Consider the following 15,314-nt stretch of genomic DNA (forward strand, 5'->3'; position numbering starts at 1 on the left):
TTACCAAACAAACATTGTTTTTTAATTTAAATTTTTTTCTATGAAATTTCATCACATATCAATCCACGCACTTCTTTTGGTTTATGATAACCACAATCAAACCCTTCCTTTTTTAATGGCTTGGGAACCAACCATCTTTTCAATGTATTTTTATAAGAGCAACTACCGTAGTAGTGTGACAAAGATTGTGTAATGAGTTGGTGTCTCTAGTATTATTATTTTTATAACTTTTTTCGTCGACATAAAAAAGTTAAACCTAGAAAGAGACACATCAAAACTTATAAAATCTGTGTAACTTTTCTTGAACATAATTCAGTGATTTATAGCACCACCTTAATCTAATAATGTAGAATCTTTCAAGAAACGAAGCATGCAAGCAAAGTTAAGCTATAATATATGAAAAATATAAAGGTACGGGAAGTTAAAAATTAGGTCTAAAGAGTAAATTTACAATTCTCTTGGTAAAGTAAAATACCAAGTTGGGGTTGCATCTAATGCGCCCATCTTCATCCTCATCACCGTCACATTTCCATTTTCGGCACACCCACGACCCCAAAAACAAAAACAAAAATTTGAAAAAAGAAAAAAGAAAAAAAAAAGAAAAGGGAAAACACTAAACGGGCCCCACAATTCTTCTGATGGAGATGGAAGGTGCCCTACAACAAAGAGCACCTACGAAGCCGACACCTGTCGGCATTTCCATCGGACCCATCCAACCTCGATGGGGACCACCACACGCCAAGGCCGCCTTGGTAATGGTGCTTTTGAACGGTCCAGCTGGAGGGCCCCCACACTCTTGGGCCCCGCTCCCACCATCACATGGACACTGAGATGACGTAGGCCCCGCGTTTTATATAAAAATATAGCTCTCACAAGTCTTACCCACCACCCCGCGACCCACCCTTTACACGGTGCACAGAACAAACCCTAAAACCCACTCTACCCCACCATCACCCGTGTGGTCCCCACCTCCGCCTAATCCAACCCCACTTCACACGTGCATCACCTTAAACCCCTCCCTCACGTGACCACGTGCCCCCCCTTTCCCTGTCCAAAAACAAAAACATAACCAAAAAAAAAACCCAAAACCCAACGCTGAGGAAGACGAAGCTAAGCAGATAGCCGTACAAAAACCGTCAAGATTTCGCCGCCAAAATCTGAAATCCCAGAAAAAACGCTTTCTGGGGTTTTCAGGGTTTTTGGCTTGTCAATGGTTTGAAGAACCAGACATGAATTGAAGCTCCTTCTTGTCGTAAATTTCCAAAGAGAAGTCTCTGAGCGTCTGAGGGGCAGTGGAAGCGGCCATATGGGTCGTTGCAGAAGCCGAACTGGGGCCCACGAAGGAAGATATGGGTCGGGCCGAAATGTTGATAAACGGAGCGGCGGCAACGGTGGTTGGAAATGTAAATATGTGAGGCTGGGTCGAAGCGGATGGGACCATGAAGAAAGCTCCGGGAACGACGCCGTTTGACGGTATGGCCCACATGGGGAGCACGCCTTGGGGTACCACCGCTTGCACCGCTGCTGTCGGTGGCTGTTGGTGATGTCGTTCCGTTGTTAAAGGGGCTAAACCCGCCGAGGCCGAAACGCCGTCGTTCAAGTCCACGTACTCGCTGTTTGAGTTCCGCTTGCGCTTTTTCTTGTCGGGCGGGTCCTCGCCGGGTCTCGGGTCCGGAGCGGACGTGGGGATTTTGAGCGCCCCGTTCACGGACATCGCGATCGCAGGCACGGTTCCGGTGCCGGTGGCGGCGATGATGGCCGGCTCGGCGTGCTCCAAGAGCCACCGAATGGTCTCGCCGTCGGACTTGTGCCCTAGCTCCCGGGTCAGCTGGAAGATCCGAGCCGCGCAAGTGGCGGGCATTCGGATCCTCCGGCCCCTTCCCTCCACTTTCGTGTGCCGGTCCTTCGTCGACGCTCTCTTCGGCGCGTGCACCGGCACAGGCATAGCTACGTCCCGCTCGTCCTTGGGCGCGAGCACGAGAGCTTGAGATGGGCCGGCGGGCTCGTCTGAGTCGGATTCTTCTCCGCCGTTGATTCTGAGATCGACGGACGTTGTGGCTTGGTCTGGTTCAAGTTCTCGTTTCTCAGTCATGGTCATGTTGAAGCCGAAAATCAACGAAGACCCAATTGAGAAGGAGCAAAACCCAGATAGAATCACACAAGAAATTCGAAATTCGAAAGAAACAACGAAAATTTCGCTGTGGACAAAACAAAAAAAAGTTTCAGAGTTCAAGTGGAGCGCAGAGACTGGAGGGAAAGCTTGAAAATGAAGCGTTTTCTCTATGCGCTTAAACAACACGTTCAGGAGGATATTCTCTGTAATTTATATACAAATCAATATCATGGGAGGAGTGATGGGGAGAGTAATTTGATTATTAAATTTTTTACGGTTATTATTAGGAGGAAAAAATGGAAGAAATCTACGGTTCGCTGCCCATCACATATCAAGTTAGACCCACAGGTGATGACACATGGCGGGGCCCATTGTAATTGGGTTTATCTGTTCGGTTGAGTCAAAGGTGGTGATGGGTCCAATGAGAAATGCACTATAAAATCGTTTAAGCTGTTTTTATTTATTTTTGTTTACACACACAGTAATACTAATACTATACGTTGTGAATTTGTGAGTGTTTATTATACTTACGATTTTCTTTTCTTTTATTTTCTGTCATTTTGAGGAAAATTGGGATTATGAGATTAATTCTTAATTCTTTCTTGTTATATTGTACGGAATATAACGACGTAGGTGGATCGTACGGTCGATATTTCTCGTTCCTAAAGTATAATACTAATAAATTTCCACTTATATTAAACATGTGTACAAATAATAATATCATGTGAACGTGCTCATATACGGAACTATAATTACTCGTATTTTAGTCAAATTTCTTCGTCATATCTTTCATATAGCATGATATCATCTGCCTCTCTAATCAATGAATAAAACGAATGAAAGGGAATATAAAAAGGAGGGGACCAAGTCAAGCATTGAAAGGGAATATGCCCTGAGATGAATGAGCTAACTTTCTTTATCATTTCACAGTAAGGGCCATAGCTCACACTGCATGGACCCAACTCTATATTCATTTCATATATTTTAAAAAAAACACGTTAATCCACAAGTGAGACAACCCTAATTTTTCCGTATTACAAAGGGAATGTTATTGTCCTTATTTTGGACATACAAAACAAAGAAATACAAAATAGAAAAACCTGTGGGAGCTGATACTTGGTAAAACTACAGAACTCAAGCAAGATATTTTATGGTGCCCCCTAAAACGGAGTTCACAATATCAAAATGGAGTTACATCAAAGAATATGAGCAACTAAACATGAATTAAAAAGGTAAGCATCATCGTAAGCAGGGGCGGAACTAGGCCAAGGACTACCTTGGGTTGTAGCCTAGGGAAGGTTTTGGGGAAGAAAATAATTAAACATATATAGCCTAATATTTTAAACTACAAAATTTTTTATATATACAATTGCATATCCTACCACATAGTGGCGGACCTATTAAGTATATTCCTTAGCCGAAAAAACTATTGTAGGTGCTTCAAATTGCCCCTTTACTTAGCTAGTAGTGGTGCACTCCAAGTGTATAGATTATCTTATTTCCATTTTCAGCATTTAAGTAAATGTCTTTGTTCTTTTACTTTCATTTATTTTTATATTACTCATTTAGTGCAAAATACGATTTAGGCTAAAAATGATGACTCATTAAGTCAATATATACTTCATACTAAAATCCCATAAAATCAAGTTTTCCTATTTGATGTGTAAGGAATAAAAGTTGCCAAAAATTATATTGAGAAAATGATTATTCCGAAAAATCATTTTTTATACTTAGTCAATATTTTTACATAAAACAAATTTTCATATATGATATGAATGCATGAAGGGACCTAAGGTCAATCTAAGTAAAAAGCCTTAGATCAATCTACAAAAAGTTTTTGGCCTTTCAAAATTGCACATCTGCTTAAAAATTCATGGTTTCGCCAATGCCACAACACCAATAGTCATAGTAAAAGGTCTTCCACATTTGTATTTGGTGTTAAAGTTTGTCCCAAACATCAATTTTAATCCTTTTCCGTTAACGTATCTCCAAAAGAGAAGCATTTTTCTAAATAAAAATCACCCTTTCGTGAATAATATGGCTCTAATTCGATTTTTTTTTTCTTGTGTTTACAACTAGCGTGATTTATATGATTTAATGTATACTTTTATTTCTAGAAAAACTATAGAAACTGTTAGTAAAAAAAAATTATCATTAGATTTTAAGCTAATAACTTTAGTTAGCCCACTCATTGAAAAATTCCTGGTTCCGCCCTTGCATAATTGATTTATAATTCAAGTAGTTGAGAACAATTACTCATGTATTCAATTTCCCAGTCACTCTAATGCGGAATCATCTAACTTACCACAACTTTCCAACATGTCGCATTAAAATTGTGCTTCAGTATCAAAATATAAAGTGCATTTTGATTTCTTTTTTGGACCACATATTCCAATCACTTTCATTTCGTGTGCTTGGATTAGGCGAATTGTACTTGCAAAGAAGTTTAGGCCTATTTTATGATTAGTTAGTTACACATATTAATCCTCGCTGGTTGTCCAATAGCCACATGCTAGAAACAAGGTAGCAAAAACTAATGGCTGCATAAAGAGGGTTGAAAATTAGTAGTACTTAGTGAAAATGGCGTTTATTAATGGGGTTACCAATTTAAAATGGCCCATTAATGTGCTACAAGGTCATTCCTACGTGTGTGGACCAAACACCTTTGTTATGCTGGTGCTTAAAGAGACCTACCAATTCCACAAGGATTCAATATCATTTTTGTCCTTGTATTTTGTTCCAAACTTTTATTTTCGTTTTTGAATTTAATCAATTTCATCCTTGTGTTTTATATTGTTGACCATTTTAGTTTATCTTTCCTAATTTAACATTAATTTATTATGGTAAAGGGTTTGTGGTTCAAATGGAGAGCATTTACTCATGCACCTAAGGTCATGGGTTTAGCGCCCCCCTCTCCCAATAGTGCTTGTGAAAAAAAAAATTAATTTATTATGATTTATGAGTTTTTGCAAGTGTTACCGTGTGAATATTAACCCTCAAATGAGAAGGAAAAGACCAAAATAGTTATTATAAGAAATTATGGGATTGCATTCATAACTATATGAGAATTGCAACACTGTTGTCACAAAATCAAATCCATTGTCAGACAACACGGAAAGATAACAAATTTGCACCAATCGACTTTCCTTTTCGGCAAAAAGAGCAAATACACCGAAAAAGAATAGATCTATTATAGATTTACGCCATAGACTAGTCAATGAACCAAAGAAGGAGACGCTGAGCGAGGGGAAACAAAGAGGATGGGAATGGGATGAGGTAGAGAGGAAAGGAAAAAGAGAGGAAGATGAGAGGAAAAGCATGGTAGTCCCAAAATAGTTAATAAATTAAGACGCATGAAATAGATTAAAATGTTTTTTTTAAATAAATAAAAAATTCTCCGATGGGATTCACTATCACAATTTTTTTTTTTGTCAACCACACAATTACTGTGAAATGGGTAGGCAAACATCTTCTAAACTGGTGGGGTCCAACCAATTTGTCAATCCAACCGTTGGATCCGACCACCTATGGTGGACCTTACCTCATAGGCCTAAAAGTTTTCTTATAAAGTGGGCCTACTGCACACGCACTTAAGACGAGGACCAGTTGCCGCTCGCTGGGGTTCGGTCTGGGATGGGACCCACCGGCTCTACACTAATATTAGTGATGGGCCTCACAGCTTGCGTAGGCTACAATGGGGTATGGCTGAGACTGAGAGAGACCCACTTGCTCAAAACTGGTCCCTGTTTACTTTCTAGATGGGGACCCCTCTTTTTTGAGGGCCCCATATGTTTTTCCTTTCCTTGTTATGCTATATGTGGACCCCATTTACAGCCTTGCCAAAAGACACATGAACAAATGGTATCTCGACACGTGTTTCTAATGAATTTTTAGATATAAATGGAATTACAATAAGAAAAATATTAATAAATCAGAGTGGCGCAGCGGAAGCGTGGTGGGCCCATAACCCACAGGTCCCAGGATCGAAACCTGGCTCTGATATAAAACGAGTTGCTTTTAATTATTTTATTGTATTTTTAGGCCTTTTTACTTTTAATTCAATCTCCAAGTGTAATCATTAACAGGTAAGAGAGAAAGAATAAGTACAAGATGAACAAATGGTATCTCGATATGTGTTTTTAATGAATTTTTATATATAAATGGAATTACAATAAAAAATATATTAATAAATCAGAGTGGCGCAGCGGAAGCGTGGTGGGCCCATAACCCACAGGTCCTAGGATCGAAACCTAGCTCTGATATAAAAAGAGTGGCTTCCCATTATTATTTTTTTGTATTTTTAGGCCTTTTACTTTCAATTCAATCTCCAAGTGTAATCATTAACAGGTAAGAGAGAAAGAATAAGTATGAGATTAACAAATGATATCTCGGCATATGTTTTTAATGAATTTTTAGATATAAATGGAATTACAATAAGAAATATATTAATAAATCAGAGTGGCGCAGCGGAAGCGTGGTGGGCCCATAACCCACAGGTCCCAGGATCGAAACCTGGCTCTGATATAAAAAGAGTGGCTTCCAATTATTATTTTTGTATTTTTAGGCCTTTTACTTTCAATTCAATCTCCAATGGTCCGTTTGGATGAGGGAAAATAACTTGGAATTTAACTAAAAGTCGGGAATTTAAGAGGAGAAATTGACAATTCCCTTGTTTGGCAACTTAAGCACGGAATTTATTAAATGACATGCGGAAAAAGTCATGGAAATTGGGGCATCAAATTCCTGAGTTTAATTTCCACCAAAATAGGCGTCATTTCACAATTTTCATAGTGCCATTTACAAATTTTTGTCGTTTACAAAATTCGACATACATAAATCCAAACACTGAAATTTTCAATTGCCAAAAATTAAAATGATGGAAATCTAAATTCTGTCATTTTAGAATTCTTTGTAATTTTCAATTCCTTCATCCAAACGGAGGGCAAGTGTAATCATTAATAGGTAAGAGAGAAAGAATAGGTATGAGATGAACAAATGGTATCTTGATATGTGCTTTTAATGAATTCGAAGATATAAATGGAATTACAATAAGAAACATATTAATAAATCAGAGTGGCGCAGCGGAAGCGTGGTGGGCCCATAACCCACAGGTCCCAGGATCGAAACCTGGCTCTGATATAAAAAGAGTGGCTTCCAATTATTATTTTTGTATTCGCAAAATATAGGTTTCTTATCTAACAACCAACCAATTAAATTTTACTCACCACTTATAACATGTATCACTATTGGGGACGGAACCACGCCAAGGCTACACTAAGGCCGTAAAGTGGCCTTGCCCCCCTTCCTCCACCCAAAATCAAATTAATCCCTTTACATGTTTATATTGTGTGTAGTAACAAATGTAAAGAAACACTACTATACTTAAGCCCTATTGCCCTCTAACCCTAATCAATACTTGTCAAAATCGAACTACATTTTTGAAAGAAAAACCACTAATTTCAATCTAGTACTCTTGGAGCTAATAATTTACACAATAAGTGAACATAATGTATATATTTAAGCGTTATGTTTTACGTTTTGAACCCTCCTAAAATATAAAATTTTCACTCCCCTCCTCCTCCTGTATAATTATAAAACCCTCGAAATTTGTATTTTAAAAAAAAGGTAATTATAATTTTGGTCACAAAAGCCCCAGAAATTCTCATCGGAAAATAAGCGCCTATAAATTGTATTGTTTAATAACTTTTATGATAAAAGCTTATGTTCTTTAAATGGCATCATAGTGTTGTCACATGAGAGGGATGTCAACATAATACTCTCATTAAAAAACAAAAACAAAGAAACAAGAAATTCTCATACCCACGAAGAATAAAACCCGACCCAATTATAATACCCGCCCCAATTAAATAAAAGCCCAGCAAACTCAATTAGCGTTTCTCTCTCTCGCTCTCTCCCTCGTATTTCATTTAAAGAAACTCTGATTCTCCTTGTAGACCGAGAACAAAGCTTCGTTGCAGCTAGCAATCACACCATTCGGTACGTCAAATTTTCATGTTTCTTTCAATTTTTCTTCAATTTTTTGTTTGGGATGCTTATTCAGTCGAAGGTTTTACCCAGTTTTGGAAATTCTTTTTGGGTTTAGAAAGATTTTCTTCTTGTTTTCAATGGATCGTTTCTAGTTTCTTGTGATTTTTGTACATCTTTCTGTATCGTTTTTGTTCAACTTTAAAACATGATATGAGATTCCAGAAACCTTGGGTTATAGTTTTGTTCTAATTTCTTGCTGCCGATCTGCAACTGAGCTTTCATGAATTCCACTTTTGTGATTGATGAAATTTTGGGGCTAAGCATCGAAATATTACTGAATTATTGAAATTATGTTGTTAGTTAAAGCCCCTTTTTTTGGTGTACTTGCTGCCCATATATGTAGATATTTGATGTAATACGATGAATTTTGAGTTTTTTGTTTTGCTAATTATGAAGCTAAATCATGGCCACATTGGACTCTGACGTGCCAATGGTTCCGGTAGGCGAGGCTTCGAGCAGCGCTGGTCCTTTGACCAAGAGGCCCAAGCGGTTCGAGATCAAGAAGTGGAATGCTGTAGCTCTCTGGGCTTGGGGTAACCACTCTAAACCCTAACCCTAATTTATCTGATTTCCTCATGGTTTAGAATTTTAAGTAACTTGGTGTTTAAGTCGGGTACTGATTGTTTTGCTTTGTTGTATGCAGATATTGTGGTTGATAACTGTGCCATTTGCAGGAACCATATCATGGATCTCTGTGAGTGTTTTTCGTTTGATTTTATAGTTTGATTTTTCTTGATTGTTTTATTGAGTTATTGATTTTTTGTTTGGTGGTGAGTAGGCATCGAGTGCCAAGCGAACCAGGCAAGTGCCACAAGTGAGGAGTGTACAGTTGCTTGGGGTATGCTTCAGCTTTCAAACCCTACTTTCCTCAAGTTTATGTGTATGCTAATCATTTAAGACTACTATAGTTGATATGCCCTTGGTAGCTAATCACATTTATGATATTTCACCATTAATCTGGCTCATAGGTAGCTTAAAAGTTCACTAGTATTTAATATTTTAATAAAATTCTTGGATACCTGCCTTGTTTTTTATTTATCATGTTTTCTACCCCCATACATTCTACATAATTGGCAAGCCTGTTCTTTGTAATTCTGTATCTTTGAAGTGTAATAGAGGGAAGGGAAAGAATTATGTATCTTAGATCATGCAAAGATGGTGGTTAAGACTTTTTCTTAGTGTGGTTAGTATCTCTGTTAGGTGCTTAAATATAAAGAAAAAGAATGGAAAACTTCATTGAAAGGGAGATTTTTTCATAGAAAAAAAAAAGGAGATTCTTGAAGTCGTATTGCAGAACTGTTCATTATATTTTCTCTAGCATATCAGCTTGCTTGAATTCCTCTTTATGCATTCTCTGTGTCCTCAAAGCTGAATTTTATAGTCTTAGCACTCATTCACCCTATATCATTGCTTGAAATTGATCACTGATATCTTACTTGATCTATCTGGGTTAATGCTCAAAACAGATGTTGGTAATGATAGTCTTCTTGTGTGTGTGGGCACCTCAGTTATCATTACTTATTCTAAAATTAGTGAGTCAAACATTTACTACATCTTCATTAAGCATCTGGTGTTTCTTTGTCTGAATCTCTGTAGGGGTCTGTAACCATGCATTCCACTTCCATTGCATAAGCCGATGGCTGAAAACCCGCCAAGTGTGTCCGTTGGGTAAGATTTATGCCTTTCTCATCTCCTTCCCATTCTTATATTATATTTCCTTTTCCTGCTGCTTCTGTCTTTATAGCACGACATTGTCGTATTTCCTAATTTTTGTTGTGCTTGTCTGGTTAACCCAGATAACAGCGAGTGGGAGTTTCAGAAGTACGGTCACTAGAACCTTCATGTGGTCGAGTGTAGGATCTTCTATGCACTTAGTCGAGTGTTGGATCTTCTGCGCACTTTCTACTCTGGCGGTGTTGAGGAGGGTCTTAACCCCCTATGTCTATCATCGTTTCTTTGTGCTTAATTTTTTTCTTCTCAGCTTTAAATCAACCGAGCCCGTATATTTTTGTTTAGCATTCAGCTGCTCAAGTGCGTGATTATGGATTCGCTACAGTAAAAGTTACAATGGCCTTGCCCTGTTATTATCATTAAGAATGAACTATAAATTTTCAACTATATCTCTTTTGCAGGCATGGTTTTCTTTTGGATTTAGTGATTTTAATTTATTTTTAACCCCATGCATCATTTGCCGCATGTTTGATTCTGTCGAGTCTGGTGACTCAGACAAAACGACACACACCTTTTGGCTTAAGGATATGCATGCGTGTTTTGCCGAACGGCATGCTTAAAATGCATGTTCTTGTTCTCAATGACATGAATAAAATGTCGTTTAATGTTAAAACCTCTTTATCTTTGTTTACAATCAGAATTAAAACGCATGATCTTGCTGTTGGTCGCATGCATAGTGAAAATGAGATCCTAGTGCATCTCTTTGTCGTAAGATAGCTTCTTCCCTACCTGCGAGGAGCAGGCTTATGTTGGGACAATGGAAATGAAGGCTTCAATTGAAACAATGAAGAAAAGCATAACTAATCTTAATCGAACCCTACTAAAAAAAGCAGCTCTGAGAAAGCTCCCAATCGAGACTTGTGAACCGCATTTTGATTTAAGACCTCTACTCAAATATATTTTCCATACATGGGCTCGTTTTCTAAGTTTCATGAGTTCATCAAACTAAACACGGACTTTAACACAAAAAATTTTGATGAAAGAGGGGGGCAAAGCCCCAGCACTAGAAACCTAAACAGACTCAGCAACCACCAATCTGTCTTGCGTGACACCTAACATGTCGTCACTTTCCACAATATATTGACTAGCTGAAAAACAACATAAAACCTTTTCCCTTTATAATTTTTGAGAATGTAACAGACTTGATACAGCTATTTGACACATTGGTCAGTTTTTAAGAAACACATCATACAGCTGGGGGAATTGCTTCACCTACAAGAAATGTGAAAACTCTAATAACCATAACTCTCATTGTAGCCTCCACCTTATGATCCTGACATGTAAGTATACCTCGTCTGAGCTCCTACAATGAGCTCGACAAGTTTTGCTGCACAGACCAAAGATTTTGTTTTCTAAAGATCAGATCATGAATACATCACAAACTCGGCTTGAAAAAAGCAGTAAGGCAACATAAAATGAAAAGGAAAAAGGAAAAAAAAAGTAAACCAACCTGTAAGAAACCCAACAATAGGAACATGTTCCAACACTTTCTCGGTGCTTTCGAGTTTTTGCCTGAAATGTTTGACAACAGAAGTAACCAGACAAATGAATTATTCTTCCTTAGAAAATTAGCAACCTATTATTAAATTTAATTCATAGTAGTGGCGCTGTTGTCACATAACACTTTACTTAACCAAACCCCTATTTTAAAATATTTAATTATAAGTTTGTCTTTTTACAAAATTACTTAAGACAACCCTTTAAGAAAAAAATGAATTGCCCAAATACTGCCATAACTGCTCCCATGGCCCATGAAGATGGTCCTGACTCCCAGGTAGACCGAGTCATACTTTGTTTTTTGAAAGAAAATTTGTGAGGGTAGGAAAAACATGTGTGTGGGGTTAGTGGTTTGAAGGGTGGCAATTTAAACCTACATTCTGAAATTCAGCATTACCTGGTATACTTGCTAAAAAATGGATCTCTCATGAGGTAAAGTGCCCATAACATCTTTCGTCTTTTAACCTGCATCCATGCCATATTATAAAGAGCTATTCATAACCAGTTGTGATGACAGACTAAATACTGACAAAGGGACTAATTTTAAAGATGACAGATTAGTACACTTAAGTAAATAAGCCAGGTTCTCAAGGTCTACTAGGTAAGAATTTTGGAAAGCCTAACCTCATTCTTTTCAGAGTCAGAAAGATGAAACTGCTGCTCGGTACCACCCCTTGACGAAGTACTTCGTGAAAGAATGCCCATCCCAGTGAAGTCCACAGCCAGTGAAAGAAACCAAGGAATCCATGAGCGAACTCCATATTTTCGAATAAATAAAACATAGATAAGTGGTCTGGTTATAAATAGCGCTTCCCCAATCAAATAAAACGCCCCATGAAGACCCTTTTCGGACAATATGGTTGAAAGAGTCAGCCTATTAACCACTGGAGCTGTAAGAAAACAATATCAATATTAAATGTTGTAATTACATATGCTACCCAGTCTGTAAATTATATATTAATTGTTACTTGGAGGCTCCATAATTGCATGCTGGTGTTGAACTCTACGCAACCATACTGGTTCTGAAACCATCCTAGCATTCTCTCCAAACCTACTCAGTGCAGATAGTGCTCTTCCTTCTAAATTCCATGCGTCCTGTCCATTATTATTTCTTAAGTACATAGGCCCAAGATGCCCTCCAGGCTTTGTAAAACCATTACGTTGAGGAGTTGATGCAGCCAAATGCTTTTCATCATTTGGTGTCTCTCCTCCATGCAGAAGCATCTTATATCCACTGTTCCGGAATAAAGCTAACCTAACTAGCACCCTGATAAATAATGAAATCCATAATGAGTCAATGAACAGAAAACTACACACCATAAATGCTTGAAAATAATGAGTGATTATGCTAAGTAACAAATGATCCTTACTTGATAGCCTCCGTAGCAGCAATGAAATTCCATTTTTTCTCATCACCAAAATACTGTTGAGCCACAACTTCAACCAACGTTTCCAAGTCCTTTAGTGCAGATATACACAATGCATAAGGAAAAGAATAACGCTCAGCAGAGCCAAAATGCATTGGAGGCGTAGCTGTTTTGATGATATGTTCATTGATAGCAGTTATTACTCCAAAGAGAGCAGTTACTGCAGAAGTCATATTAAACCAAAAATTACCAATTTCTTCATTGCATTGATATGTATTTACAAACACATGCACGGTCAAGAAAAGTACAAATCAGAATGATACATTAGTTATATTTTATTCAATTGACAAGATAATGTTAGAAAATTTAAATATGATGTCAAGATTGTTCATTATTCAGAAAACAGAAAAGCAAACGACCTGCTCTCATCATAAGTCTCCTAAAAATCTAAGATTGTTCATTACGTGTGAATTTCAAATTCTTTTTTTGTTGTAAATTTTGATAACTTTCATTCATTTTAGCAACCAAAGTTACTTTTATAAAGTTATAATTACTCCAGAGAAAATCATATAATTACTATGTAAAAGAAAGAATCCCTGCCAATTTCTAAGCTATAACAAGAAGTAGCCAAATGTTACCAAAATTTCAAAAAACCTGCTTCTGGTCCTATCTCTGACTCAGAAAACCGTTCGGGGAGAAGCCATGTGAATCCCTGTACAAATTTTCAACATTCAGATAAGATAACAAAATTTTAAAATATAACACAACTGAAGGGCAGTCATTCCATGAATTTTATCCAATTATGAGTTACCATTGCTGATAAAGAAAACCCACACATGGATAATATAAAAAAGAAGAAGAAGAAAACCAAAAAGGACAGACAGTAAAATTAACAATACAAAAGACTATACAGGAGTACAAAATAATTGCGAGTGATTCTTCTTAATGAACTACATTAGCCCGAGACTCCGAAAGTATACGCATAAGCACCGATTCCAAAGTATATGTGTCAATCAATTGCTTCAGCAAATTATTATTTTGTTTATTAAAAAAGTATACATGTCAATTGTCAACAGCCATGTCTTTAAAGGGAAAAAAAAAATTGTCAACAGCATATCAGTTAACACTTACCGCTGAATTCAAATTTACAATACTATTAAAGATTGCCTTTATCATATTTCTCCATGTCTAAGATCATTGGAAACCCAGTTAACCATTTCACCGAAAAAAACCCAGTTAACCAAACGGCATAGACAAACCAATAAACAAGAAAAAGCGAACCGTATGCCGATAAACTCACATAAATTGATAATCATCAAGTAATAAAGTAGTGAAATTTATAGAAATTGAGATAGCTCACATTGGCCAGAGACTCCAACGAGTGCACATAATCCTTGTTCTCCCTAACCCACTTCTTATAAGCCTCCATAGCCCACCAATCTCTCTCGAAAACCAAAATACAGATGCAAAAACTCCACCTTTCCAACTGTAGAACCCAAAACTTCGCTAAACAAAGCCTCGTACTCAGCCTCTGCGCGTTCTAGACAAGAGCCTGAATACCAGAGATGCAAAGAGAGAAGCCCTTTTAGGTAATTTTGGACTTTCTCAGCTGCCGAATGCTGATGCGAAGTTGCAAAATGCACAGAGTGAGGTCTCCATGAGGTGTGGATTTTCAGTTTATGCTGAAAAATGGTTAGATTTACCTGGACCGTTGATTGGGTCAGATTTCTCCGCTACTGATGGAATTTAAAGGGTTTAATGTTGGCCTACACGAATTATGTGTATATACTTCATACAGTAGACAGCTGGACGGTGTGGATCTGATGGTGTCTCTCCCATTTCTGTGGCTGAGATCTCATGGACTGATAAAGATTATAGGCTGCATAGCAGATAATAAAATAATAATATATATATATATATATATATATATATATATATATATATTTCAGTTACAAGATAATCAAATAAATTGAAGATGGGTTTTGCTCACCCCAATGAATGCATTCGTAAGCGCAGGACCATAGGATCTAGGAAATCAGACGGAAACGATCAGGGTGAGGTGTTTTCGTTTCGTGTTACCGACAATTTAAAGAAATTTTTGGTAGTTTTGATGATCAAAATATTAAGCCCATTCCCCACCAAAAAACAGAAGTACCAATAATGTTTGGTAATTTTAAGACCTAAATTGGAACACGTGCAAGACTTGAAGAATCAAAATCACTCAAAAACGAGTTGGAGGATCCAAATAAAAGTATGGTAGCAGTTCACCATTGCAGTTAAAAACCCTAAAGAATAATGTTATTCCCACTTATGCTTTTAAAAGTCAATCATGCACTCATTTAGTTGACTCACTTATGTATTAAATTTATATAAGAGTACAAAATAGTAGGGCAAAGTAACATGCATGCCCCTTTCACTCGAGTTTGAACATCTTCTTTGCACATTATAATTATTTAGAATATCGTTTTTCTAAAAAAAAGTGAAAGATAACTTTTTTATGGAGGGTTCGTACTCCATTTATGCACTACTTATCAGGATAAATATAATCTTTAACTGAT

The 15,314-nt window shown here is 37.3% G+C and overlaps 3 protein-coding genes and 4 non-coding genes across 8 annotated transcripts; 5 read left to right on the plus strand and 2 right to left on the minus strand.

The window, feature by feature from the left end:
• Positions 1-419: 419 nt before the first annotated feature.
• Positions 420-2,403, minus strand: TCP9 (TCP family transcription factor). Its single transcript, XM_021973198.2, has one exon. It carries the CDS (start codon positions 2,096-2,098, stop codon positions 1,208-1,210), a length of 891 nt encoding a protein of 296 aa, XP_021828890.2. The 5' UTR covers positions 2,099-2,403; the 3' UTR covers positions 420-1,207.
• A 3,640-nt stretch (positions 2,404-6,043) lies between these two features.
• On the plus strand, positions 6,044-6,115 carry TRNAM-CAU (transfer RNA methionine (anticodon CAU)). The gene has a single exon. It is a non-coding gene; the product is annotated as a tRNA-Met (tRNA).
• A 188-nt stretch (positions 6,116-6,303) lies between these two features.
• On the plus strand, positions 6,304-6,375 carry TRNAM-CAU (transfer RNA methionine (anticodon CAU)). The gene has a single exon. It is a non-coding gene; the product is annotated as a tRNA-Met (tRNA).
• Positions 6,376-6,565: 190 nt separating this feature from the next.
• On the plus strand, positions 6,566-6,637 carry TRNAM-CAU (transfer RNA methionine (anticodon CAU)). Its single transcript has one exon. It is a non-coding gene; the product is annotated as a tRNA-Met (tRNA).
• Positions 6,638-7,180: 543 nt separating this feature from the next.
• Positions 7,181-7,252, plus strand: TRNAM-CAU (transfer RNA methionine (anticodon CAU)). The gene has a single exon. It is a non-coding gene; the product is annotated as a tRNA-Met (tRNA).
• Positions 7,253-7,950: 698 nt separating this feature from the next.
• On the plus strand, positions 7,951-10,279 carry LOC110769275 (RING-box protein 1a). Its single transcript, XM_021973219.2, has 6 exons — positions 7,951-8,110; positions 8,558-8,694; positions 8,805-8,855; positions 8,940-8,999; positions 9,758-9,829; positions 9,958-10,279. Exons 2-6 carry the CDS (start codon positions 8,565-8,567, stop codon positions 9,993-9,995), a joined length of 351 nt encoding a protein of 116 aa, XP_021828911.1. The 5' UTR covers positions 7,951-8,110; positions 8,558-8,564; the 3' UTR covers positions 9,996-10,279.
• A 700-nt stretch (positions 10,280-10,979) lies between these two features.
• On the minus strand, positions 10,980-14,516 carry SSE1 (shrunken seed protein (SSE1)). 2 transcript variants are annotated; one of them, XM_021973176.2, is made up of 8 exons: positions 14,117-14,516; positions 13,411-13,468; positions 12,760-12,976; positions 12,358-12,656; positions 12,014-12,279; positions 11,787-11,854; positions 11,343-11,404; positions 10,980-11,219 (listed from the first exon to the last, which is right to left on the minus strand). In XM_021973176.2, exons 1-8 carry the CDS (start codon positions 14,183-14,185, stop codon positions 11,158-11,160), a joined length of 1,101 nt encoding a protein of 366 aa, XP_021828868.1. In that variant the 5' UTR covers positions 14,186-14,516; the 3' UTR covers positions 10,980-11,157. The 2 variants fall into 2 exon arrangements, with proteins under 2 accessions (XP_021828868.1, XP_021828869.1); XM_021973177.2 differs by having other exon boundaries at positions 13,395-13,468; positions 14,117-14,505.
• Positions 14,517-15,314: the final 798 nt, after the last annotated feature.

Source organism: Prunus avium, chromosome 2 (genome assembly GCF_965620075.1).
Source record: "Prunus avium chromosome 2, drPruAviu1.hap1.1, whole genome shotgun sequence".
NCBI lineage: Eukaryota > Viridiplantae > Streptophyta > Magnoliopsida > Rosales > Rosaceae > Prunus > Prunus avium.

What these genes read in the sequence shown, in the direction of transcription:
- TCP9 (XM_021973198.2), bottom strand. Translation starts at nt 2,098, where the DNA reads ATGACCATGACTGAGAAACGAGAACTTGAACCAGACCAAGCCACAACG.
- LOC110769275 (XM_021973219.2), top strand. Translation starts at nt 8,565, where the DNA reads ATGGCCACATTGGACTCTGACGTGCCAATGGTTCCGGTAGGCGAGGCT. An exon ending in TGTAGCTCTCTGGGCTTGGG is followed by an intron (nt 8,695 to 8,804) that starts GTAACCACTCTA and finishes TGTTGTATGCAG; the next exon opens with ATATTGTGGTTGATAACTGT. An exon ending in GGAGTGTACAGTTGCTTGGG is followed by an intron (nt 9,000 to 9,757) that starts GTATGCTTCAGC and finishes GAATCTCTGTAG; the next exon opens with GGGTCTGTAACCATGCATTC.
- SSE1 (XM_021973176.2), bottom strand. Translation starts at nt 14,185, where the DNA reads ATGGAGGCTTATAAGAAGTGGGTTAGGGAGAACAAGGATTATGTGCAC. An exon ending in CGTTGGAGTCTCTGGCCAAT is followed by an intron (nt 13,469 to 14,116) that starts GTGAGCTATCTC and finishes AAATTTGTACAG; the next exon opens with GGATTCACATGGCTTCTCCC. An exon ending in TGCAATTATGGAGCCTCCAA is followed by an intron (nt 12,280 to 12,357) that starts GTAACAATTAAT and finishes GTTTTCTTACAG; the next exon opens with CTCCAGTGGTTAATAGGCTG.